At 41.3% G+C, this 26986-nt stretch overlaps 1 protein-coding gene across 2 annotated transcripts in view; it reads left to right on the top strand.

Annotated features, from left to right (window-relative positions):
- The window catches only part of ATP9B (ATPase phospholipid transporting 9B (putative)), a 441649-nt gene that overhangs the window by 387305 nt on the left and 27358 nt on the right, over positions 1 to 26986 (top strand). For both annotated transcript variants that reach the window (XM_075314650.1, XM_075314649.1), the window contains exons 19-22: positions 6190 to 6360; positions 13533 to 13631; positions 21580 to 21669; positions 23982 to 24126. In XM_075314650.1, the coding sequence (XP_075170765.1) occupies positions 6190 to 6360; positions 13533 to 13631; positions 21580 to 21669; positions 23982 to 24126 (505 nt within the window). The remainder of the gene's footprint in view (positions 1 to 6189; positions 6361 to 13532; positions 13632 to 21579; positions 21670 to 23981; positions 24127 to 26986) is intronic.

Below are 26986 nucleotides of genomic sequence, written 5' to 3' on the forward strand. Positions count from 1 at the left end.
GTGTATATAGTGTGGTATATGCGTGATAATATACTCCCCTACGGCCACCTTCTCCTGCATCCAGCCATTCTGATCCTCTTCTGAGTGACGTCGCCACTCTTCAGACTCTCCGGAGGACACTTCACTCGTTGTGACCCAGAAGTGGCTTTTACAATGTAAGTCTATGGAGCTTCAGAACGAGATTTCCAGCTAACACTTAGGGGCACTTTGCACACTACGACATCGCAGCTGCGAAAGTGACGCACATCCGAGTTCGCAGTCGATATCGTAGTGTGTAAATCCTTTTTAATACGATTAACGAGCGCAAAAGCGTCATTATTGTATCATCGGTGTAGGGTCCAGCATTTCCATGAATTGGGAAATACCGATGTTACGATGTTGTTCCTCATTCCTGCGGCAGCACATATCGCTGTGTGTGAAGTCGCAGGATCGAGGAACATCTCCTACCTGCGTCCTGCAGCTCACGCTGGCTATGCGGAAGGAAGGAGGTGGGCGGGATGTTTACGTCCCGCTCATCTCCGCCCCTCTGCTTCTATTGGCCACCTGCCGTGACGTCGCTATGATTAATGAGGAAGCGGTTCGCCGGCCAGAGCAACGTCGCAGGGCAGGTGAGTGCATGTGAAGCTGCCGTAGCGATAATGTTCGCTACGGCAGCTATCACCATGATATCGCAGCTGGGACAGGGGCGGGGACTATCGCGCACGGCATCGCAGCATCGGCTTGCAATGTCGTAGTGTGCAAAGTGCCCCATAGAGTGAGCCGGATAGTTGGAAGTGTGGTAATGTCACAGAGAAGAGGAGCAGAATGGCGCTGGATTCCAGAGAAGGCAGCAGTAGGTGAGGATATTAACACACTCACATTGCATACATATATACATAGATTTGTTAAAAATAGCTTCATAACAATACTTTTTAAATTTTCATTACTATAGTATCATTCTTCTAAAATATTTTATTGAAAAAAGCCCGGTTTTATACCTTTTTGAAATGGGAAGAACACTTTTAGAGTAATGATTTTTTTTCTACAGGGTGACCAGAAAAATCACTGTGCTTTTTCAGTACCAGAGTTGACAATATAAATACAATACCAAATAGAGGACATGCATTTTTAAAGCGGATCTGCCACCAGATTTCACTTTACAAACTGCATACGCTATCAAATAGATCTTTTAGACCTGATAAAGCTAGTCTACTTATCTTGTAAAATCCTTGTCAGAATAGCTATATAATCCTAATAAATAAATGCACATTTATGTCCATCTATAGAATGAAACAGCCAGTGGGTTAACTAAGAGTCCTGTGAGCCACAGAACAACATTTTGACCTGTGCCCTCACCAGCATACTGCTCAGATACATGGGCTTTAGTGGCATTGCCAGAGCCTATATTTATATATATATCACAAAAAATTGAAAAATAACATCATATTCTAAATAATTCTCATGCAGTTACCTGATTCTCAGTTACTTCATCCTGTTACTGAACAAAACCCACTATACCATGTCCAATATACCAATAATACCACATAAAAATCACAAATAATACCGCCATACCATCACCATGTATTACCATGGCATACTGAATCATGCCACCAAACTGTTCATTAACCAAAACGTCTGTAGTAAAGCTACTATACTCACTAGTAACAGTTATACACTGTAGCTCTGTAGATAGTGTATAGTGTACTGGTAATATAGTGATCGCTGATGACATTATGAACATGACCTCTGTGGATATATAATGTATATTAAATCAATGCTGTAAGGGAAAGGGTTAAAAACCGCACTGCTGTGAAGAAGAAACTGAAGTACTTTCAGGATGTGATCTTTATTTCTTTGCGTTTCGGAAGCACAGCTCCTTCATCAGGAAAAAATCACAGATGTACATCCATAGACATATACACAGGGGTATATATAGGAAGCGTGAAATTGAAATAAGGTGTGTGCAAGTAACAGATCAGTTGACTGATCAAACCCCGCAAAACATAGTATGAAAACACATTTAAATAATATCTGGAGTAGAAACCTATAAATTCTTTCAGCTTCTACTTATCTCTGCAGACTGAAACACAGAAACCTTTATACCTGATTAGTGTCATAGTGCTGGACTGGTGCCCAACAGAGTAACTACTTCCCTTTTATTCACCTCACAGTAACCGTTGCCCCCAAGATATTATATTACAATATTGATGTTCCCCTTTGTGACCCCTTCACAATAGAAATATCCTCCCCTGTGGACCCTATAATGCTTATGGTCTCCTTTTGTAGCGCTTGTACAGTAGTAAAATTCCCTTTTTTGCCCCCATACAGTAGTAATGTTTATTTTTCTGCTCAAATACAGCAGTAATGTCCCCTCCCAGTGGCACCCATACAGTGATAACAGACACCATTTCTGCCTCCATACGGTACCAGTATCAACAATACATTAATAATTTCACCATTGTGGCCCCATTATATTTAAAAAGTATGAGGCCACTAAGTGGGATTTTTCTTTGTTTGAGGCCAAAATGAGAGACATTCTGAATGTATAGTGACACAATCATTAATGTATAGGGCCACAGTGGAAGATATTTATAATGTTTTCCATTATAGCCCATCCACTAACAATGTCCCTGACTTCCGTAAACTAATAATGTCCCTTATTGTGGCCCCATACACTAATTATGTTGTTACTTATTGTGGTCCCTATACATATATGTGGCTGCATGATGGCCTCGGTACACTTTTAGAATTTCCCTATATATAATGGCCCTCATAAACTTATAATGTTTCCATAGTGGTCCTCCTCACAGAGATATACTCACAGCAAAAAAGAGGGCAACCAGTCCAGTCAGCCCAGGCCAACACATCTAATGCACAACAGGATGATGCAGACAAACCTGTCAACATAATGGACACTTCACAGGTGCAAGGTAAATTGTACACTAGTGGCGCGCATAGGGCGCTGTTCACATTTGTATACGCATGGTGTCCAGCCAGCAACCTATTACCACGCCCTTACTATTAGATTAGGCAGGTTACCCGGACACTACCCACTGCAGCACACAAGGGACAGAGACTCCACTATGAACGGCCGGTATTAAGAGGCCTGGCTGCACCCTGTATACAAAAGGGCAAAAAATATATCAAATATATATGAGGTATTAGTTAGTAAATTGACCAATGTACATAAGCCTGCAATCCTCATCACGGATCCTCATGCTTGCAGGTCCCTACACTGATAAATATCAAAAATAGCAACAAAAAGAGGAGAATTTGATATACTCACAGCACTTTTTGATACTCCTCACAGAGATAGTTAAAAAAAAAATACAAACATGTTACCCCCACTGTCACCGTTTCCATGAAGAGTGGATCCTTTTTCCTCCTTCATTGGTTGTAGCGGTGAAAGCAGTGAAGTGATGTCATTGCAACACCACCACCACATACCTTACTGGCCTCTGATTGGCTGGTGGCATGTATAGGTATCGAACCACGGAGCCAGTAGCTCTCCACTCCACAATAGATTTTCACTGGAGGAGGAAGCACATCCAGCTGAAAATAGAGGTGATGTTAGCAGGTCCCCTACTGATGTGGCCACCTGGAAATAGCTTATGAGTCCAACTGTGTACAGTCTCCGCCAATCCAGTCTAACAGATTGTTAGGACAACAGACAGCAGCTTGTAGTCCTCAGTATAAGAACTCAGCACCAGGAGGGACACTTAGGAGTTGTCAGTCTGGATAGTTAGGCAGATATTGAGTTTAATCTTTTAAAAAGGGTTATACATCTATTCTGTCAGATTTTCAAAGTACGAAAATCAGACTCATCAGGTCTAAGAGATCTATTTAATACTGTATGTAGCTGGCATTATTAAATCTGGTGACAGATCTGCACTAATGGCAGTTTCTCTGAAAATAATACGGCTCAAGAAGCATGTAGAAAACGTGGCATTGAGCTTTACCTCCTGCACCACAAAAACAAATTCAGATCCATCTTATTTAAGCTCTTGATGCACCATGCATACTAATTGTGGACATTATCATTTTTAGCTAGACGTATACTCTTAAAATAGCTGACCGCTATTAACGGGGTTGTTTAGTTAATATAAAATGAAAATGTAAGACATTTTACCACTATATGTGTTAAACAACATGTAGTTCAGGGATAAATTTATGATTGTACTCCTGATGTGTCCTGAGTAACAGCTTGTACCTGACTATAGAGATACTTTACTTTATTTGCTGGTTGGCACCTGCTGTTTCTATCAATCCTACACAAGTTAGTAAGTAGAGGAATTGAACATGACCTCCTTGGGGCCGCTGGCAAGAGGTTTTCTTATGACTTTACTCCTCCTTGCTGGTTCCTGTAGTCTGGGTAGTGATTAATAAATGACAATAAATCACACCAGCGCAGTGCAACAAGCTCAGTGGCCGGCAAATAAAGTGAAAAAAGTTTACATATCCACCCACTGAGCTTGTTGTATCACATTAGTTTGATTTATTGAGGTGACCTAAAATGTTCACAGGTAAAGTACATGCCATTCCTAATTTGAGGAAAGAAACAAGCAGGGAGGAGTAACACCATAACCATCAATCAGTAGAGAATATTCACTTATACTCGCTACCTCCTTTTCTGTTATTAATAAACAGCATTTGCTGACCAGCAACTCAGGTACCTCTAAATGGTTGGGTATAAGCAGTTCCACTGGATACAGCAGGGGCACAGCTACATATTATAAACACATCCACTTGTCTAAATTATTTATTTTATTATTATGTTTAACGTATATAGTACTTTTGTTGCTTGTGGAACAATTGTTTTAAACCAGTTTCCACATTGCCTGTTCTAACGAGCAAGCTGGTCTCGATTGAGCGTGGATGTTTTTTCTGTGGGGAGAAGGGAAAAGATGATTGCACATAAAAGTTATAAAAATGGTCATAAAATATAGAATGTATATGGGGACCAAACTCTGATGCTATGAATCAACTGTTTATCGCTGTTTTCAGTACTGTAAGGGCTCATTCAGACATTTGTTTTTGCGTACAAATTCTATCCATGTTATTCAAGGATAAAACTCATATCTATAATAGTCTACAGGGCTGTTCACATGTCTAATTTTTTTTTTCTTGAGTTCCGAGTAGTCCTTGCCAAATCGCTGGGAAATGTTTAATACTGATCTGATTGTCGGATCCAAATTCGCAATGTAATTCTACTGGTCCATGAATAAATAGGACATCATGCCATGTGAGTGCTGTCCATATATTCACAGATTGTTAGTTAGGAGTAGCTAGAGAAACTTTTTTTCCTCATTTGGGAAAAACTGATAAAACTTGGACCAAACTCCAATGACACTCGGATATGATGAATCTCTGAACAATACCACTGATGAAACCAGGATTGTTTTTCTTGTGCGTGAAAAAAACACCGCCTTGAATATGAGCCCTAATTTGCAGTATTTTAGCATCTAAAATACATGTTTCATCATATGTATTCCCTGTGTTGCTACTAACTTGTGTTTTTGGGGTAAGACTTTGTAATTAGCCTCCTTCCCCCTCTGGCAGTCCTTTTTGCTGTACTTACATGATACTCCGGAAGCTCTGCTCCTTCTATGAAAAGCAGGGCTGGAAGCTATTTCTGTTGACTTCTCAGCAGATTCGATCCTCAATATTAATACAGCGCGCAGTGATATAATAATAATAATAATATTCATTTATATAGCGCTATTAATTCCACAGCGCTTTACATACATTGGCAACACTGTCCCCATTGGGGCTCACAATCTAGAGTCCCTATCTGTATGTCTTTGGAGTGTGGGAGGAAACCGGAGAACCCAGAGGAAACCCACGCAAACACGGGGAGAACATACAAACTCTTTGCAGATGGTGTCCTTGGTGGGATTTGAGCCCAGGACCACAGCGCTGCAAGGCTGCAGTGCTAACCACTGAGCCACCGTGCTGCCCATATTTGATATATTGAAGGTGTATCAGCATTGGTGAAAGACACTTGAACCTTCAATATACAGGCCCACTTCCAATCCAAACAAGGAGATTGGCAGCAATCCAGAATGGTGAGAAAGGTAATTTCCTTATTCACTCATAAATGGGTAAATAACGAATAACCTATCCGTCATTGAGTTCTGCCTACCTGCTTATTTGGACTTTTATTTCACGTTCATGGATGTTTTAGTTTTCATTTATTATCTTTTTGTCCAGAATCGATACAACCAAGCCAAGCTAAGTATACATGACAGATCTCTAAAGGTGGCAGCTGTGGTAGAGAGCCTGGAAAGGGAAATGGAGCTACTTTGCTTAACTGGTGTGGAGGATCAACTACAGGCCGATGTCAGGCCTACCCTGGAAATGTTAAGAAATGCTGGGATAAAGGTATGTGCATCCGGTGTTGTAAATAAAGACACTCCCATATGAGTAATTTTACCCTAAGTAAAGGCTTGTCTGGAAATCTGCTTTCCCTACCTTATCATATTTGCACCCCTTAGATTTTTTGGATATTTTATTTAACCCACAAAATAAATCATATTGGAAAACTAGCAACATTTATGCCATTATTAATGAAGACCTCCAATTTGATAAAAGATAAAATATTCTGAACAGAGAGAAAGATCTTGGTCAGAAATTTCAATTGGAACAGTGGCAAAAATCATTGAATTTAACGTTATCTAACACACTTCCTGCGCCACGTTGCTAGAAACTTATTTTAAGCTGCTCTCACGCTGGTATTTTACTCCTCAAAAGCTGCACAATATTTCCTTATCTAAAGGGTGCTTAATTATTGAATGTTCTCAGTGAGAGGAACAAAATTATAATCTTGTGATACCTTGTAATGGCTAACTAAAATAAAATAAAGTGATGTTACAAAGCAAGCTTTCGAGACATCTCAGGTCCCTTCATCAGGCATGGTATGAAAAAATATCTGAAGAAACACAAATATATGCACAAACAGAGCAGAGGGATGACATAATAAAAGACATAAAGGTTGCTTTACACACTGCGACATCGCTAGCGATAGCACCCGCCCCCGTCATTCGTGCGACATTTAGTGATCGCTGCCGTATCAAACATTATCGCTACGGCAGCGTCACACGCACAAACCTTGTCAGCGACGTCGCTGTGACCGCCGAACAAACCCTCCTTCAAGGGGGAGGTGCGTTCGGCGTCATAGCGACGTCACTGCGGCGTCACTAAGCGGCTGCCCAATAGCAGAGGAGGGGCGGAGATGAGCGGCCGGAACATGCCGCCCACCTCCTTCCTTCCTCATTGCCGGTGGACGGCAGATAAGGAGATGTTCGTCGTTCCTGCGGTGTCACATGTAGCGATGTGTGGTGCTGCAGGAACGACGAACAACATCGCAGCTCACCAGACAACGATTTTTGGTAAATGAATGATGTCTCACAGACCAACGATTTCTGCCACTTTTGCGATCGTTTAAGGACACACATAGGTGTTACACGCTGCGATGTCGCTAACGATGCCGGATGTGCATCACAAACACCGTGACCCCGACAATATATCGTTAGCGATGTCGCAGTGTGTAAATGGCCCTTAACTCTCCTTCATGTTGGAGAGTGTGGACAAAATGGGTCTATTTTGCATATTTTTTGGAGTTGTGTAAAAAAAAAAAAGATGCGGTAAGATGTATGTGATTTAATAAAGTTACATCACAGAGTTTCATTCTCTTCCCCCAACTGGCACTATTGTTAATTGGTATAGAAGAGTTTAACCCCTTCACGACCGCGGGCCGTAAAATTACGTCCTATTTTAACGTGACTTAACGACCAGGGACGTAATTTTACGGCCTAAACTTCATTTGATTGCCGTGGCCATAGCAACGGCTTTCAAATGATGTCCCCTGCTGTTTCTTACAGCAGGGGACCTTTGCTTGACCCCAGGGGGGGTGGCATCGCCACCCCCTATCGACGATCGATGTGATTGGCTGTTCAAATCTGAACCGCCAACCACATCGATCGCACTAATTTCGGCAAAAATAATGCCCGAATTAGTGCGATCCTGTGAGATCCAGCTATGAGATGCCGCAGCTGCTGCAGCATATCATAGGTGGACCTCAAACATGCCGCCCCCAGACCCTGCAGCACTGATTGGAGCGATCGTGCTATGACGCGCAATCGCTCCAATCAGTGTGCAGTGGGGCGGTCTGATCTGCCGGTGGCCGCCCTCCCCAGGCCTGTGCTGGCCTGCGAGCCCTCCCCCAACATGGCTGCAGCGTGGAGTGGCTGGTACTTTTGGTACCACGCCACCGCTGCTGCTGCCGCCGCCGCCTCTGATGTCTCCGCCGCTGCAGCTCTAATGGTAAGTATTCCGCTCCCTGCGCGCTCCCGTGAAGGCCCCTGCGCGCTCCCGTGAAGGCCCCTGCCCGTGCCCCCCCCCCGATCTGCCCCCCTACGCCCCGATCTGCCCCCCTACGCCCCGATCTGCCCCCCCGGCATCCCGATCTGCTACCACCGCTGCTGCTGCAAAGTGAGTACTGTGCTCACTTTGCAGCCCGTGCGCGCTCCCGTGGTGCCCCTGCGCGCTGCCGTGATAGCCCCTGCCGTGCCCCCCCCGCGATCTGCTCCCCCCAACCACCCCCCCCCCCCCGACATCCCGATCCGCTCCCCCTGCGATCTGACTGCCTCCCCCATTATTTCTATTCTGCTTCTGCAGCTCCCTCTCCGGTCTCCCCCTCTGCTCTCCCCCCCTCTCCCTCTGCTCTCCCCCCCCTCCCCCTCTGCTCTCCCCCTCTGCTCTCCCCCCTCCCCCTCTGCTCTCACCCCCCCCCTCTCCCCCTCTGCTCTCCCCCGACGTCCTCTTACCTGTCTTCACCGGCCTGATCACATCTGCGTCCATCGCTGGGTCCTTCCTGGGCATTCTGCTGATCTGCCTGCTGCTCCTGTAAAGCTGTCCATCTCTCTGCCATCTATTCCTCTGCAGCTCTTCTGGTCAGTGATCCTCCTGCTAGTCCTCTGGGTACTGTGAGTATAACTTTTTTTTTTTTTTTTCCGTATCCCCTGTCCATTTTTACACCTCATCCGTCCGTGCGTCCCGCCAAGCGCTGATCAGGGATGCAGATAACGGATCGGCATCCCTGCTCAATTTTTGGCGTGACTTTTTTTTCCGTATCCCCGACGCTTTTTGTATCGCATCCGTCCGTGCGTCCCGCCAAGCGCTGATCAGGGATGCAGATAACGGATCGGCATCCATGGTCAATTTTTGGCGTGACTTTTTTTTCCGTATTCACGACGCTTTTTGTATCGCATCCGTCCGTGCGTCCCGCCGAGCGCTGATCAGGGATGCAGATAACGGATCGGCATCCCTGCTCAATTTTTGGCGTGACTTTTTTCCGTATTCGCGACGCTTTTTGTATCGCATCCGTCCGTGCGTCCCGCCGAGCGCAGATCAGAGATGCAGATAACGGATCGGCATCCCTGCTCAATTTTTGGCGTGACTTTTTTTTCCGTATCCCCGACGCTTTTTGTATCGCATCCGTCCGTGCGTCCCGCCGAGCGCTGATTAGGGATGCAGATAACGGATCGGCATCCCTGCTCAATTTTTGGCGTGACTTTTTTCCGTATTTGCGACGCTTTTTGTATCGCATCCGTCCGTGCGTCCCGCCAAGCGCTGATCAGGGATGCACATAACGTATCTGCATCCATGGTCAATTTTTGGCGTGACTTTTTTTTTTTACGTATCCCCGACGCTTTTTTTTATCGCATCCGACCGTGCGTCCTGCAGCGGCCGATCAGTGCACTGCGTTTGAAAAGTCAAATGGCGCTCCTTCTCTTCTGAGCCCCGCCATGCGCTCAAACAATTACTTTCCACCACATATGAGGTATCTGCGTACTCAGGAGAAAATGCACAATACATTTTATGGTGCATTTTTTCCTGTTACCCTTGTGAAAAAAAAAGCTACCTAGTTGAAGCAACCATTTTGTGGTAAAAAAAAAAAAAAATTCTTTTCACGGCTCAACGCTATAAACTTCTGTGAAGCCCCCAGGTGTTCAAAGTGCTCACCAAACATCTAGAAAAAATATTTGAGGGCTCTAGTTTCCAAAATGGTGTCACTTGTGGGGGAGCTCCACTGTTTAGGCACCATAGGGGGTCTCCAAACGTGACATGGCGTCCGCTAATGATTCCAACCAATTTTGCTGTCAAATGGCGCTCCTTCTCTTCTTAGCCCCGCCATGCGCCCAAACAATTACTTTCCACCACATATGAGGTATCTGCGTACTCAGGAGAAAATGCACAATACATTTTATGGTGCATTTTTTCCTGATAGCCTTGTGAAAAAAAAAGCTACCTAGTTGAAGCAACCGTTTTGTGGTAAAAAATTTTTTTTTTCTTTTCACGGCTCAACGCTATAAACTTCTGTGAAGCCCCCAGGTGTTCAAAGTGCTCACCAAACATCTAGAAAAAATATTTGAGGGCTCTAGTTTCCAAAATGGTGTCACTTGTGGGGGAGCTCCACTGTTTAGGCACCATAGGGGGTCTCCAAACGTGACATGGCGTCCGCTAATGATTCCAACCAATTTTGCTGTCAAATGGCGCTCCTTCTCTTCTTAGCCCCGCCATGCGCCCAAACAATTACTTTCCACCACATATGAGGTATCTGCGTACTCAGGAGAAAATGCACAATACATTTTATGGTGCATTTTTTCCTGATAGCCTTGTGAAAAAAAAAGCTACCTAGTTGAAGCAACCGTTTTGTGGTAAAAAATTTTTTTTTTCTTTTCACGGCTCAACGCTATAAACTTCTGTGAAGCCCCCAGGTGTTCAAAGTGCTCACCAAACATCTAGAAAAATTATTTGAGGGCTCTAGTTTCCAAAATGGTGTCACTTGTGGGGGAGCTCCACTGTTTAGGCACCATAGGGGGTCTCCAAACGTGACATGGTGTCCGCTAATGATTCCAACCAATTTTGCTGTCAAATGGCGCTCCTTCTCTTCTGAGCCCCGCCATGCGCCCAAACAATTACTTTCCACCACATATGAGGTATCTGCGTACTCAGGAGAAAATGCACAATACATTTTATGGTGCATTTTTTCCTGTTACCCTTGTGAAAAAAAAAGCTACCTAGTTGAAGCAACCGTTTTGTGGTAAAAAAAAAATTTTTTCTTTTCACGGCTCAACGCTATAAACTTTTGTGAAGCCCCCAGGGGTTCAAAGTGCTCACCAAACATCTAGAAAAATTATTTGAGGCCTCTAGTTTCCAAAATGGGGTCACTTGTGGGGGAGCTCCATTGTTTAGGCACCTCAGGGGGTCTTCAAACCCGACATGGCGTCCGCTAACAGGTGCAGCTAATTTTGCACTCAAAAATTCAAATGGCGCTCCTTGCCTTCCGAGCACTGCTGTGTGTCCAAACATTTGATTTCCACCACATATGAGGTATCTGCGTACTCAGGAGAAAATGCACAATACATTTTATGGTGCATTTTTTCCTGTTACCCTTGTGAAAAAAAAAGCTACCTAGTTGAAGCAACCGTTTTGTGGTAAAAAAAATTTTTTTTCTTTTCACGGCTCAACGCTATAAACTTTTGTGAAGCCCCCAGGGGTTCAAAGTGCTCACCAAACATCTAGAAAAATTATTTGAGGCCTCTAGTTTCCAAAATGGGGTCACTTGTGGGGGAGCTCCATTGTTTAGGCACCTCAGGGGGTCTTCAAACCCGACATGGCGTCCGCTAACAGGTGCAGCTAATTTTGCACTCAAAAATTCAAATGGCGCTCCTTGCCTTCCGAGCACTGCTGTGTGTCCAAACATTTGATTTCCACCACATATGAGGTATCTGCGTACTCAGGAGAAAATGCACAATACATTTTATGGTGCATTTTTTCCTGTTACCCTTGTGAAAAAAAAAGCTACCTAGTTGAAGCAACCGTTTTGTGGTAAAAAATTTTTTTTTTCTTTTCACGGCTCAACGCTATAAACTTTTGTGAAGCCCCCAGGGGTTCAAAGTGCTCACCAAACATCTAGAAAAATTATTTGAGGCCTCTAGTTTCCAAAATGGGGTCACTTATGGGGGAGCTCCATTGTTTAGGCACCTCAGGGGGTCTTCAAACCCGACATGGCGTCCGCTAATGAGTGCAGCTAATTTTGCGTTCAAAAATTCAAATGGCGCTCCTTCCCTTCCGAGCTCTGCCGTGCGCCCAAACAATTGATTTTTACCACATATGGGGTATCAGCGTACTCAGGAGAACATGCACAATAAATTGTATTGTGTACTTTCTCTTTTCTCCCTTGTAAAAATGAAAATTTTATGGCTAAAGTAACATTTTTGTGTTAAAAAGTAAAATTTTCATTTTTTCCTTCCACATTGCTTTGGTTCCTGTGAAGCACCTAAAGGGTTAATAATCTTATTGGATGTGGTTTTGAGCAGTGTGAGGGGTGTAGTTTTTAGAATGGGGTCACTTTTGGGTATTTTCTGTCACCTCGGCCTCTCAAAGTCACTTCAAATGTGATGTGGTCCCTAAAAAAATTATTTTGTAAATTTTGTTGGAAAAATGAGAATTTGCTGATGACCTTTGACCCCTTCTAACTTCCTAACGGAAAAAAAATTTGTTTCGAAAATTGCGCTGATGTAAAGTAGACAAGTGGGAAATGTTATTTAGTAACTATTTTGTGTGACATATCTCTCAGATTTATGGGCATAAATTTTCAAAGTTTGAAATTTGCGAAATTTTCAAAATTTTCGCCAAATTTCCTAAATTTTCACAAATAAACGCAAAAAATATCGGCCTAAATTTACCACTGACATGAAGTACAATATGTCACGAAAAAACAATGTCAGAATCGCCAGGATCCGTTGAAGCGTTCCAGAGTTATAACCTGTCAAAGTGACACTGGTCAGAATTGCAAAAAATGGCCCGGTCATTAGGGTGTTTTAGTGGCCGGGGGTGAAGGGGTTAAAGACCCATGCAGACACATAATTTGCCATATTTTACTCGTGGTTATTCATCTTATTGTCTCAAAATGGAGACAGGTGGAGGCAGCTTCAATAATAGAAATTATTGAACTGATATCATCACATAATTCATATGAGTATAATTTTGCATTGAAAGAAAAGAACTTTTTGAGATACAAATTGAGATGGTCTTTATGGGCAGAAACATTTATGCCTAGTCTGCATGTAACTTAGCCTCCTGACATGTAATGATTATTATTTCTCATGTATATTTTTGTTTTTGTTGTTCCAAGTACATTAGTGACAAAACGTTTGATGTTAGTACGTTTGAAGCATTGGCCATAAAGGCGACACTGAACTGTTGGTTTTTCCTTTTTCCTTTATGTCTATTCCTGTTTCCCTTTCCCTAATTCCTCCCTTATTCCTTGTATTTCTTGTATTAAAATTTGTAAAATGTTTATAAAAATATACAAATATTTGCACCCCTGCTGGATGACTACACCATAAAAAGGCATCAAAACAAATGTACATGATTCCTAATGCTTATGAGTTTACTGAAATAATGCTCCTGAATAGACCCCCTAAAGCCTCCTGAAGAGAGAACTTGGGGAAAATGTTATTTTTTTTTTTTAAATTTGCTTACAGATATGGATGCTTACTGGAGACAAGCTGGAAACAGCAACATGTATAGCAAAGAGTTCGCACCTAGTATCACGGAACCAGGATATTCACATTTTCAGACCAGTAAGTTTATGTGGTAGGGTAAATTATTTTTACATTATGCTTTTTAATCACACAATTTAAAATTTAGAAACCAATGATGTAACCCATCATCGAGTATTTGGTACCCCTGCAGTATCACCAACAAATTTTCCAATTCACCAAATTTCACCAAATTTTTCATGTTTAACTAGAATCGTGATGTAATAGCCAATGAAAGCAGAATAATACTTTTTTTTATTTCACCTCTCTATTTTGGATACATTAGCACTTAAAGTATATGGCACTTAAACAATTATTTATTTTTTTAAAGGTCAAGTGGGCATTACCAGAGAGATTTCACTGAGGTCAAGTACTTGTTTCTGATGCTGGCCAATCAGAAGCAGGCAACAACACACTGGATATAGAAGAACAAACTCCCACAATTGCATTGACAAACAGTGTGCTCTCCTCGCTACAGAGTGATAATTTTCTGGAGCACAGCAGACCTGAGTTGGATTAACCACCTGGTTTCCACAAAAATAAGTCACTGTCTTATATTATTTGTGGCCCCGAAAAATGCGCTAGGGCTTATTTTCAGGGTTGGGCTTATTCTCAAGGAAATAAGGGTTGGGGGTAAGTTTACTCCTCCAAATAAGCAGAACCACCCCCTTCCCAGGAGAATCATACTTACCAGACTCTGGACATCTGCGTCGCTCCAAGGTCCTCCAGCGATCTTTGGCGGGTGCTTCCATCAGGTATGCACCACATGGCCTTCTTTTGCTTCCAGCTAGAACACTCATACACATCAAATTGCACACACATACACACACATCAGATCGCACACACAATTACAGTACACATCAGAACGCACACACACACTCACCACATACGATGATACCTATTGATTCTGGCCGGCAGGGGAACCTGGGATGCAGTAGAGCGCAAGGACCTGTGGCAGAGCGTATGGAGTAGCTGCGATGGAACACATCGATGCATTCCATCACAAGTTCTCCATGCGTTCCACTGCAGGTCCTCATGCTCTGTGGATTGGTGGGGCCCAAATGCTTCATAAATCATTTTATTAACTTCTTCAGCCGGATCAACATCAATAACTTCCTTTGAGGTCCTCAGAAATCTCTTTTGCTTGTACTATGATATTTTTACACAATTGTGCTGTGAAGATGAAACTTTGATAAATCTATCTTTTTTTTTAGTAAAACAGGACACCCACTCATATCTGATTACAAACACGAGACTCTAATTTCACCATCAAATTATTTGCTAATCCAAACGGTTCACATACTTTTGCCACTCACAGATCTGTAATATTAGATAATTTTGATAAAAAAAAGACATAATATTTTTGACTCATCCATTGGAATTTGTTATCTTTATATACGTTTAGGACTTTTGGGATAATCTAATGTAGTTTTAAGTCAAATTAATGCAGTCTTATGGAAAATTTTGAACAAACTTTCGGTTCACAAACTTTCTAGCACCACTGTAGCTGTTGAAATAATCAGGTCCGATGTAATCCACATGAGGTCCTGCGATGATCTCGGGTCTGCTACATACTGAAGTTGCAGTGCGCAGGCACATTAGAAAACATGACCACCCACTGCGACTTCGGGCAGACACTGACTGAGCCACAGCTGTGAACGATGACTTCACTGAGTTTATCTACGGTCCCAGCTGGAGATTCCCATTGTACCCCACCTATGACAGTAGGTAAACTCACTTCAGGTGAACTGATTGAACTCAGTGACTTCACCTCGGGTGATCTGCGATCCTTTGGATGTGCATCTCCTGACAGAAAACCGTGGGGGGGGGGTTTGCCAAGAGATGCACATTTGGTGCTGAAATTTATACACCAAATTCCTGCACCAAATCTGCATTTTCGGGCAAAAAATGCACCAAATTTCAGTATTGATGCAAATTTTTGCTAGAAAATACAGATTTGGTGTATAAATTCCAGCACCAAATCTGCATCTCTTGGCAAAAAAAACGCACAAAAATGGTTGACACTATTTCCGTGAGGTTTTCTGCCAGGAAATGCAAATTTGGTGCAGAAACCTTGTGTAGATATTTCAGCACCAAATTTGCATCTCCTGGCAGGAAACCACACTGAAATGGCATCAAAACAGGTTTGGTTTTTTTTGCCAAGATATGCTGATTTGGATCTGGAATTTATACACCGAACTTCTGCACCAAATCTGCATGTCCTGGCAAAATATTGCATCAATATCACATCGCGTTTTGATGCATGTTTTTGCCAGAAGATGCAGATTTGGTGCCTGAATTTGGTGTATAAATTTCAGCAACAAATCTGCATCTGTTAGCAAAAAAATGCAGTTTTGTGCCAGGAGATGCAGGTTTGATTGAATTCAGTTCACCTGAAGTGTCATTGAGTTCAATCGGTTCACCTGACGTGAGTTTACCTGCGTGGTTGAGGTACCGTGGGAACCTTGAGCTGTGACCAGGATGGGGCATTACCACAAGATTGGGACCAGGATGGGGTATCACTGCAACAAGAGGTTCAGGGTGGGCTATTGCTACAAGATTAGATCCAGGATAAGGCACTTCACTACAAGAAGGGGACCAGAATGGGGCACATTGCTACAATAAGGGGACCAGGATGGGGCACATTGCTACAAAAAGGGGACCAGGATCATTGATATTCCTACAAGAAGAAGACTAAGATGGGAGCGATTAATACAAGATGAAGACCAGGATGGGAACATTACTACAAGATGAGGACCAGGATAGGCATATTACTACAAGTTGGGGACCAGGATGGGGCACATTACTACATTAAGTTATCCAAAATTAATATGTGGTGCTTATAGAAATGATATTACTTACAAGAAGGGGATATAATGTAAAAAAAAAATAAAAAATACCAAAACATGTAAGTTAAAACATGTAAAAAAAATTCAAAAGAAGGCATGAAAATATTTTTTACCACTAAAATGCTGCTTTATACATACAGTAAAATAAGCAAAAAAGTGCACGTTTGTTATTGCAACATCCGTTTTGACACAAGCTTTAAAACTGTACTGTAACCCATTCAATTTAAAAAAAAATAAAATTAACAAGTGAAAAAATGTTGGAGAAAGTGATCAAAATTTGTATAGAAAATAAAATCTCTAAAAATTAGCAATGTGCGGACCCGGACTATAAATGTCTGGATCCCCGCGGTTTCAAAAGTATCCGGGTGCCGTTCTCAGGGAACTCCGGCTAATGATCGGTTTCCAGCAGCAAAGGAAATATAAAAAAAATAAAGGAAAAATAAAAATCTGTATAGTATATACTCGCTATACTTACTGAGTCTCCGGCATGGCTGTAACTTCTTCCGTGGCCCCTTATTCTACTTCCGTCGCCGCTCATTATTGCTTATCCACATTCACTGTATCCCTTGCCCACTCGCAGTCCTGGCATCTGTGATTGGTTGCAGTCAAACACGCCCCCAGCCTGTGTGTCTGACTGCTTGCAATCACAGACCCTGTCTGCGTGTCACTACCGTGGTGTAAAACTAAATAAGCAAAAAAAAAAGTTGGCTTAGGGTCCCCCTATATTATGATACCCAGCACAGATAAATCATACAGCTACAGGCTGCAGCCCCCAGCTGTGCACTTATCTTTGGCTGTGTATCAAAATAAGAGGATCCGCATGCTGCTTTTTTTTCTTTTTCAATTACTTAAATAAATATTTTTTAAAAACGGCAAGGTCCCCCCCCCCACAATTTTGATACCCAGCTGATATAAAGCCCAACAGCTGGGGGCTAGTATTCTCAGTCTGGGGAGACCCATGCTTATTCGGTCTCCCAGCCTAAAAATAGCAGCCTGCAGTCGCTCGGGATTGTCCCATCCATTAGATGTGATAATCCTGGGACTTTACCTGGCTCTTCCAAATTGCCCTGTTGCAATGAAAATCACAGTAATAAGGGGTTAATAACGTATGCTTTATCTCTACTGGGTATCATAATATGGAGGGACCCTACGTCAATTTATTTATTTATTTTTATACCACGATAATGACACGAAGACAAGGTCTGTGATCGCAAGCAGTCAGACGCCTTCACACAGGCTGGGGATGCATCTGACTGCAATAAATCACAGATGCCAGGACTGCCAATGGATGGGGGAAGTAGTGAATATGCATGAAGGTAAATGAGTGGCTCCGGAAGAAGAGTGAGCTGCTCGAAAGCAGTTACAGCGGCGCCAGAGACTCGGTAAGTATAGTGCGCTTGCTCTAATCCCCCTAACCTTATTACCACCATTTTTAAGTGCCAGATTCTGGTTCCCATAGACTTTTATGGGTACCGGCATCTGGCCAGGTATCCGGGATCAATTCTGGGCCGGAACTAATTTATTTATTTATTTTATTTTCTTTAAGTACGGTTAGCCCCACTGATCCCGGATATCTGCAAGTTCGCCCATCACTACTAAAAATTTAACTTTGTCTTGCAAATAATGTGGCCACTGAAATTTAAATTTTTTGTGTGTTCAGTTTGCCAAGCCGAGTTTGACACCCCTGCTCTAGATGGTCATCTTTAACTCTTACCATTATTTATTCAAGGTTTGAGGCCAGCATTTTCCACTGTTGTCCTTAATTCCTATATTCGTCTATTAGCCAGACATTGTGTTCTTTATTGCGCACAAAGAAGGATTACCAAGTGGCAGATAATTAAACACATAAAATATATGAGAATATGCTGAGCACTCCACAGAATATTTTAAATAATAATTATTTTTTAAGGCAGTGCTGAGGAGGCAGCAATTTTCCATGCACTTTTAATTATAACTTGGTTTTATGTCCCAAAATAAAAATGGCAAAGTTGTTACGACTTCTTTGGCACTCTCTGATAAGACATATGTCTGTGTCTCGTCTAAATGAAGCACTTTTCCAACAGAAATAATTATTAGAATATCATTTACATGTAAATGCAGTTTGTTGTGAAACATCAGAATAGCAGATTAGGCCCTGCAGACTCCTATTTGCAATTAAATTATTAATGCTTCTGATAAAACTTCAGATCAATTTTTGTTGACCTTTTCGGAAAGTAACATCGCAAATTAAGTTTCTTGAACAAAATCTATTTACTTTGTGTTTTCCTATAGTTTATAATAAGTAGGGAGGCTACAATTATGTCAATTTGCCGTGTAAGGACATTGAAATGAAATTTGAAAAGCTAATCATTTGCTCACATTTTTTATAGTATCTACATGTTGTAGTAGGTTTCTGGGTCCTAAGAAATATTCTGGAAACGACTCAGTTATTGTATACGTGTCTCTGTGGACTAATAACTATATAGCTTTATGTAAAGGAATAACCAAACTGTTTTTTTGAGGTGAAAAAGGTTAATTCTGTAACATAAAATGAAATGTTAAAGGCGTTTTCCAAGACTATAATAATGATGATCTGTTCTGATCATAAATCAACAGTATCATATCAATGATAGTAGGGGTCTGACTCCTGACCCCTTGGTATAGGGCTATACCTGGTCAACAAGGTGATCATGCAGGGTGTTGTGTCCCTTTCAGTTAGCTAATCTGTAAGAGTGTTATTAGTCAAGGCTAAACTTTTCTGATATTGATGGCTCATGTTATGGTTAGGATAAATATGAATAACTTGGCATTCCTTTTGCATGAGTCTTATGTTCTTCATACTTGTCTAATCTGATGTTGAACCCTACTTGTCCACCGTTGTGAATTCTCTACTTCTTCATGCTAAGGAAATCCATCAATTTTAAAATTTCAGGAAAACCCTTTAAGGGCAACCAGGGGCAAAGCATGGGTTGCCAGTGCCTTGAGCAGTACAAGTACTTTACGCCCCCTAACTCGTGAGTGCCTTCCCATGAGTCCAGTTTTAAATCTTTATCCCACAAAAACATGGATAGTATTTTAAGAAAATGCCTATATAATTATAGTTTGCCCTTTGACATTGTAGTATATAATAAAAATCTAAACATTAAATTTTACTGTATTCTATTTTTTAATTACTTTATTAAAGGGGTTGTCCAGGACTTTAACATTGATGACCTATTCTTGGAGCATAGCTCTGTCAACAGAGTAGTGGCAGCAACCAGGTACTGCACACCCCCTCTATAGATTCAGGTAGGGGTGGATATGCAGTACGCTGCTGTGGCCACTATACACTATGTGCAGCTCTGCAACTCAGTATTTCTGGCCTCCAGCTACATCAAGAGCAGCTGATCGATGGGGGTGCTGGATGTCCCACCTCCACTGATCAGACATTGATGATCTATTCCAAGGATAAGTTATCAATGTTAATGTCCAACCCCTTTAATAAAAATAAAAGAAAAAAAATATAATAATGAATAAATTAATGTTTGATGGAGTTGTACTGTGCATCTCTGCAACTGAGTAGTTCTGCTGCTGACAGCATCGAGAACAGCTAATTTGTGGGGGTGACGCACCCCTACCAATAAGACACCAATAAGACTCATCAGTCCTGGACAAGCCCTTTAATTTTTTTTAATTTAGCTATTTTAGTACCCTAGCTCCATAACTAGCACTATTTGTATCCTTCTTCAGTCCAAGAAAAAGTGGCAGTGGTGGCAAAGCATGATATTTTATGTCGCTATAGAATTTTGCACTCAGAGTAACTGACCCCATGGCCCAAGCCGTGCTGTGCTACTGAGGGTAACCAACAATTATGCTATATTGTATTTGAAATAATGAAAATAGCAAAAATTAAAGGCGCTGTTTAGTGAAAAACAAGTTACCACCTATCCACTGACAGGAGAGGGCGCAGCTGCTGGGGACTGCACTGTTTGGCAGAATGGGGATTTTTTTTTTCCCCTGAAGGGCACTGTTATCCTCTTTACAATATGGAGTGGCAGGTCGTAAGACCAACCACTACTTCATTCAGTCTCTGAGTCTGACAGAAAAAGCTCTCAACAGACCCATGCTCAATTGACCATGTGCACTTTCACTCCATTCTGTAATGGGGATAGAAGTGTCCCATTCTGTCTATCAGTGGGGGTCCCAGTGGTAATTCCCCCACCAATCAATAAGTTATCACCTATCCTATCTAGAGTTGATAGGTTGGTTGCTCGGTGAAACCAACCTAAAGGCCGCTTTACACGCTAGCGATGTTGCTAGCGATCGCACCCGCCCCCGTCGTGCGTGCGTCATGGGCAAATTGCTGCCTGTGGCGAACAATATCGCTAGTACGCGTAACACGCACATACTTTCCTAACGATGTCGCTGTGGCCTGCGAACAAACTCTTTTATAAGAGCGGCGTCACAGCGACGTTACACAGCGGGCCACCAATAGAAGCGGAGGGGCGGAGAGCAGCCGCATTAACGTCACTCCCACCTCGTTGCCAGAGGATGCAGGAACGCTGTTGTTCGTTGTTCCCGGGGTGTCACACTTAGCAATGTGTGCTGCCTCAGGAACGACGAACAACCTGCGTCCAGATGAGCAACGATATTTGGGAAAGGAACGACTTGTCAACAATCAACAATTTTTGACGTTTTTCGGATCATAAGCGGTTGCTCGTAGGTGTCACACGCAACGACGTCGCTAACGACGCCAAATGTGCGTCACAAATTCCGTGACCCCAGCGATATTTCGTTAGCGATGTCGTTGCGTGTAACAGGACCTTTACTCCTATAACATTTGAGAGTGATGTAATACAGTGGTGCTCATCTCTTTTCTCAGTAATGGGAATTGAATACAGAGAATTTTGATAATGACTGATCAATTCTGGCAGAGAAAGAAGCAGACTTGTCTGATAAGATTTATTACAGAGTTGCTTATTTTTAGTGCACAGTTGATTGATGAAATAAATTTTAAACGAGAGTTACGCTTGAAATTGTCAGACATTGTATCTAGACATGTATTTGACTACTATTAACATGGTCAGGTTAGGTTTAGGCAGAGGACTGAGGAATGTGAATTTTTTTTTAAAACTTTATTATTTCTGTTAATTTAATTTTGTATCGTACTTTTCTTTTTGTAGGTAAGTAGTCGAAGTGAGGCTCACTTAGAGCTAAATGCTTTCAGAAGGAAACACGATTGTGCCTTAGTGATTGCTGGAGATTCTCTGGAGGTAAGGTTTGATCATTTTATAAAAATATAACTATTATAATGCTTAAAGCATCACTCTAGCATTTTTTTTTTAGCACTGGAGAGCCGCTTTAAATCTAAGGCCCCTCCCCCTTTATTATATCCCTCTTGCATTTTCATACTTTTTCCGCTCTGCTCTGGTCTCATGGCACCATCTTGTGACTGTTACTACTGACTGTCCATAAGTCAAAAGTTACATTACAAGCCCTCAATACAACGCTCTGAGTGCCAGAACGGAGCCAGAACCAGGCTCTTATAGAGTTGTATTGGTTTCTGACCTGTGGCTAGCCCCATGGTACTTTAGGTATAACTAAATCTAGAACTACAAATAGCACAAGGCCTATACTAAGCAACATTATCATTATTTCTTAAGAGCATAATCATTTCTTAACATCATTCTCTGACATGTATAGATGTCTTTTATAGGCAAAGTTTGAACCAAGTACCAGAACAGATTAAAATTGATTGATCTGTGAAGCAATCCAAAAGATGCTCAGTTCATACTACAAATTGTCTATTGGAGGTAACAATCTTAAAAGTCAATAGGAAAACTTTCATGAACCTTGCCATAAAGCTTAGGATAAAAGCCACCAGAATCTCAATTTGCAGACAAGGTGTTTTGGTGTGTTACCCCTCGTCATTGCAAACCATGAGATCTGATTTTGCTGTAAGAGAGACTACCACTTACTCCCTAATTAGTAGTCTATTATACAGCCAAATCAGATCTCATGCTTTGCACTGATAAGTTCAACACACCGAAACACCGTGTCTGGAAATTGAGATTTTGGTTTGTCTTTTATCCTTAGTTGTATGGCAATGATTGTTATAGGGTCAATATTGACTTTTAGTATTGCTACTTTTAGTAAATTGCAATAGAGTTCTTATCCTCTTCCTCTCTGAAAAGGTTATTTGCATATTTAATTAACATGGGGAGCATGGCATGTCAATTTCCTGAAGCACAAACGATACCGCTTAAGGGTGCTTTACACGCTGCGACATCGCTAGCGATTGCTAGCGATGTCGCGAGCGTTAGCACCCGCCCCCGACGTTGGTGTGATATGTGGTGATCGATAATGTTCACTACGGCAGCATCACACGCATATACCTATTCTGCGACGACGCTGTGCCTGCCGAACAATCTTTCCTTCAAGGGGGAGGTGCGTTCGGCGTCACAGCGACGTCACAAAACGGCCATCCAATAGCAGAGGAGGGGCGGAGATGAGCGGCCGGACATGCCGCCCACCTCCTTCCTTCCTCATTGCAGGTGGACGGAGGTAAGGAGATGATCGTCACTCCTGCGGTGTCACACATAGCGATGTGTGATGCCGCAGGAACGAGGAACAACCTCGCTACGTACGATACAACAATTTTTGGTAAATGAACGACCTCTCATATACCAACGATTTTTGTCTCTTTTGCGATCGTTTAAGGTCGCTCCTGCCTGTCACACGCTGCGATGTCGCGAACGGCGCCGGATTTGCGTCACTAACACCATGACCCCGACGATATATCGTTAGCGATGTCGCAGCGTGTAAATGGCCCTTTAGACCACAGTTCATATTGAACAGCCTAATGCAAGCCATATACATAAGATAGCTTGTTGTACAGCTATCTCTCCATAAGCAGGCTAGGGGAAACAAAGGATCAGGCATGTTTGTCTTGAATATGCCCATCCCCACCAAAATGGGAATAACGTGATAAGCAAAAGGGTAACAATGTTTTAAACTTTTAACTGTCAGACTCCATAACTCACCATCTGTTTCAGTTTTGAGCATGAGACTTCCTTCATTTTATAGACAAGCATCTTAGCTATCACATACAGAAATTTGATGTAAAAAAAGGTAAAAGTTCAAAACATTGTTACCCTTTTTGCTTGTCACTGTATAATAAATATAAATATCCATGGACTGACTATGAAATAAACTAAAGCTTTTGTCTTGAAACAGCTTCAAGTTTTGTGCAGTTTTTCTAACCTGGTGACTTGCCATCAGTCTTATGATAATCTCGTCAAAGTTGGAAGTACATTCCTCTCGTACTCGTTATATTACTATAGACTGAAACTGCTGTGAATACAAAGTCTGTTTGTAACCTTGGCATAAAGGGATTGGCCAAAGAAAGACACTTATCATCTATCCATAGAATAGGTGACAAATCTATTATCAATGATGGGACTCGCACTAATCATGATAATAGGGGCCCATGTATATATGCATTACACAAAATTAATAAAGCATGCCGCTATAGCGTATAATTTAAGTGAAGGAGGAATTTATGTTGCATCCCTGCTTCCTCTAGGTGTGCTTAAAATATTATGAGCATGAATTTGTTGAGCTTGCCTGTCAATGCCCTGCTGTTGTGTGCTGCCGGTGTTCACCAACACAGAAAGCCCAGATTGTAAAGCTTTTACAGCAGCATACAGGAAGACGCACATGTGCCATAGGTAAGAGGAGCCAGGTTATCGGTTACTGCCTCATCTTTTGTATATATGACTTTGATAAATAGGTTAGACTTTGCCTCTAAATATAAGCTTAAAGGGAATCTGTCAGCAAGTTTTTGCTACCTTATCTGGGAGCAGCATGATGTACGCAGAGATTCTGAATCCAACAGTGTATCATTTAGATTACTGGCTGCAGCCGTTCTGAGACAATCCTAATTTTTTAGCTTTAGTCATGTAACTGAGCCCAGGGAGCTTTCCCTCCCACACCAGACTCTCAATAGGCTCTCTATAGAGATTGTACATTTACTGTGAGGGGTCACTGTTGTTGAACTACCAGGCATGTGAGTTTCTAGTCCTGTAATGAGAATTGTCCTGCTGCTTAAACAAACATAGCTAATAAACAAAAATTCTACTGTGACAAAACAGGCATGCCTGAACTGTCTATTTTAACCCTTGCAGCATGCTGACTTCATCTTGCATAGCAAAAACCAGCTGACAGATTCCCTTTAATTTAACTTTATTCTGGCATTTACAAATATTGATACTAGATGTATGTAAATTTGTTTAGTTATTCATTTCAAGTTCCAATTTACTAGCATTTAATTTGATATTTCAAATTCTGTTCTCAATAGAGGGAAATCTTAATTTTTGAGAGCTAGGAGTATATAAAAGTGAAAATAAAACATATTTTTGTTTATTGAAATGTTATATCCTCTTATGAAGCTTTTTGAACAGTGTATTATAAGAAATTTCTCCAGAAACTGTTATCAGTGTATTAGTACTTGATATAAGCTGGAGTGAATATGATCACTAGTGAATAATGTAAATTACTATAATGTAAGAGGGACTAAGATAAGTTTATGGCACATTATTGCCGACTGTTAGTATTAGTGGTATTAGTAGGGATATTGCATTGTTCAGAATAGCAATGCTGGAGCAGTCTATTCAGAGTACAGGCTGCAGTACATTGCTCAATTGTTTTATGGATCGTGACTTCAAATAAATGGTAATTATTTGGATTTCCTTCTTTCACATTATCACTGGTCAACAACAAAATTGCATTTAGTTTGTATTATACCAAATCATATGTACTACTTTTGCATCCAGATTCCAAATATATCGTCAGAAATGGTGTATCACGTAAGATTTTTTAGATATTGCGGATATTGCAGATTTTTTAAATGTATTTTGCGTATTTGCTTTGTCACCGCAATCCCTCTTTTGTTTTTTTGTTTGAAATTATTGAATCAACGACTAAGCATGTGATAGTATCCATTTTGGTGTAATATCCAGTGTAAAAAGCTATAAACAGTCACCAGAGGGCAGGCGTCCTATATGATTGATATTGCGTAATGTGATTTAACGGGCTTCCGTTGTATTGCTCAATGAAATGGTATTGCGCAATGATATGTAAAGCTTGGGGATTAGTGAAATATCTGAACGGTATATTAATTTGCAATTATAGCATTCTGGTATATTTCTTAGCGTTGGTGAGACCCTTTTAAAATTCTTGTCGTCTTTAATTACAGTGAAATAGCAAAATGGCAAGTGCTTAACTTCGACGTTGTTGCGTAAACCATCCTGATAACTTCTGCTTTGTGTGTGGAAATTTTACAACAAAAGCAAACAAAACCAAAATTGTGAAATATAAAGATTATGAATGGCAGATTTGCTGTGATTTAAAAGTTGTTGCTCTGCTTTTAGGTTTACAGTGTGGTTTTACAAAATTCTGCTGCTTTTTGTGTCTGTGGGACCAGCCGAGATAAGGAATGGCCTGTGAGGAAATTGAACATTCTTGGAAAAGAAAATGTCAAATATATCCCACTGGTTGATCCAAGCAAAATAATTCTGCCGCCCCTACATATAAAGCTAGGGTTGATGAAGAACTTTGTAAAAGCCCTTGATAAAGAAGGTCAGGCTTTCAATTTTTTGGTTGCTATTTTTCCAAAATTGAATGCAGCTGAGTTAAAGGAAGGTATATTCATTGGACCTCAAATCAGGAAATTGCTAAAAGATGAAACGTTCGAGTCAAAACTCAAGAAGCATGAGTCATCTGCTTGGTTCTCCTCTAAAGCAATTGTTGAAGGCTTCTTGGCTAACAATAAAGATGATGACTATGTTTCCATAGTCAATGAGTTATTGCAAAACTACAAAGAAATGGGCTGTAGCATGTCGCTGAAAATTCATTTTTTACATTCGCACCTTGACTTTTTTCCAGAAAACTTGGGTTTGAACAAGGTGAGCGTTTTCACCAGGACATTCTTACCATGGAGAAACTCTACCAAGGATGCTGGAATCCTGCAATGATGGGCGACTACTGCTGGATGTTGTGTAGGGAGACAGATGAGATTTCATACAAAAGGAAAGCCTCATCAGCCCATTTTTCCCAAACAGCATGACATTAGAATTTGGATTATGATAGCAATTAAGATGAAAGTGTATAATTTAAGTGCTATTGATATTATGACTTTGAGTCATGATTATGACTTTATGATATTGATAGTGTAGTTTTTAAGTAGGCATATAGTTTTTTATCGTCTTTTTTAAAATGCTGTGTATCTATTAAATGTGACGTGATAGAAAGAATCTGACTTTTCAGCTGATATCAGCACCCCAAAAATAGTTAAAACCACCCATTTTCAAACCAGATACAGAAAAAAAAAATTTTGTTGACCAGTGTTATTGTTAAAAATATGTCTGATAGAAAACAGATGAAAAAGCAATTAATTGATATATATTGATATATAGACATTTATTCAGTATGTATTTATGTGGAAAAATTTACAATTCCGTAACCACATCAGACGCGCTGATCCTTGTATGTCCATATTGGCATATTGGCTCCTTATGTTGCCCGATACCT

The sequence above is a fragment of the Anomaloglossus baeobatrachus genome, chromosome 6 (genome assembly GCF_048569485.1).
Source record: "Anomaloglossus baeobatrachus isolate aAnoBae1 chromosome 6, aAnoBae1.hap1, whole genome shotgun sequence".
In the NCBI taxonomy this organism is placed as follows: domain Eukaryota; kingdom Metazoa; phylum Chordata; class Amphibia; order Anura; family Aromobatidae; genus Anomaloglossus; species Anomaloglossus baeobatrachus.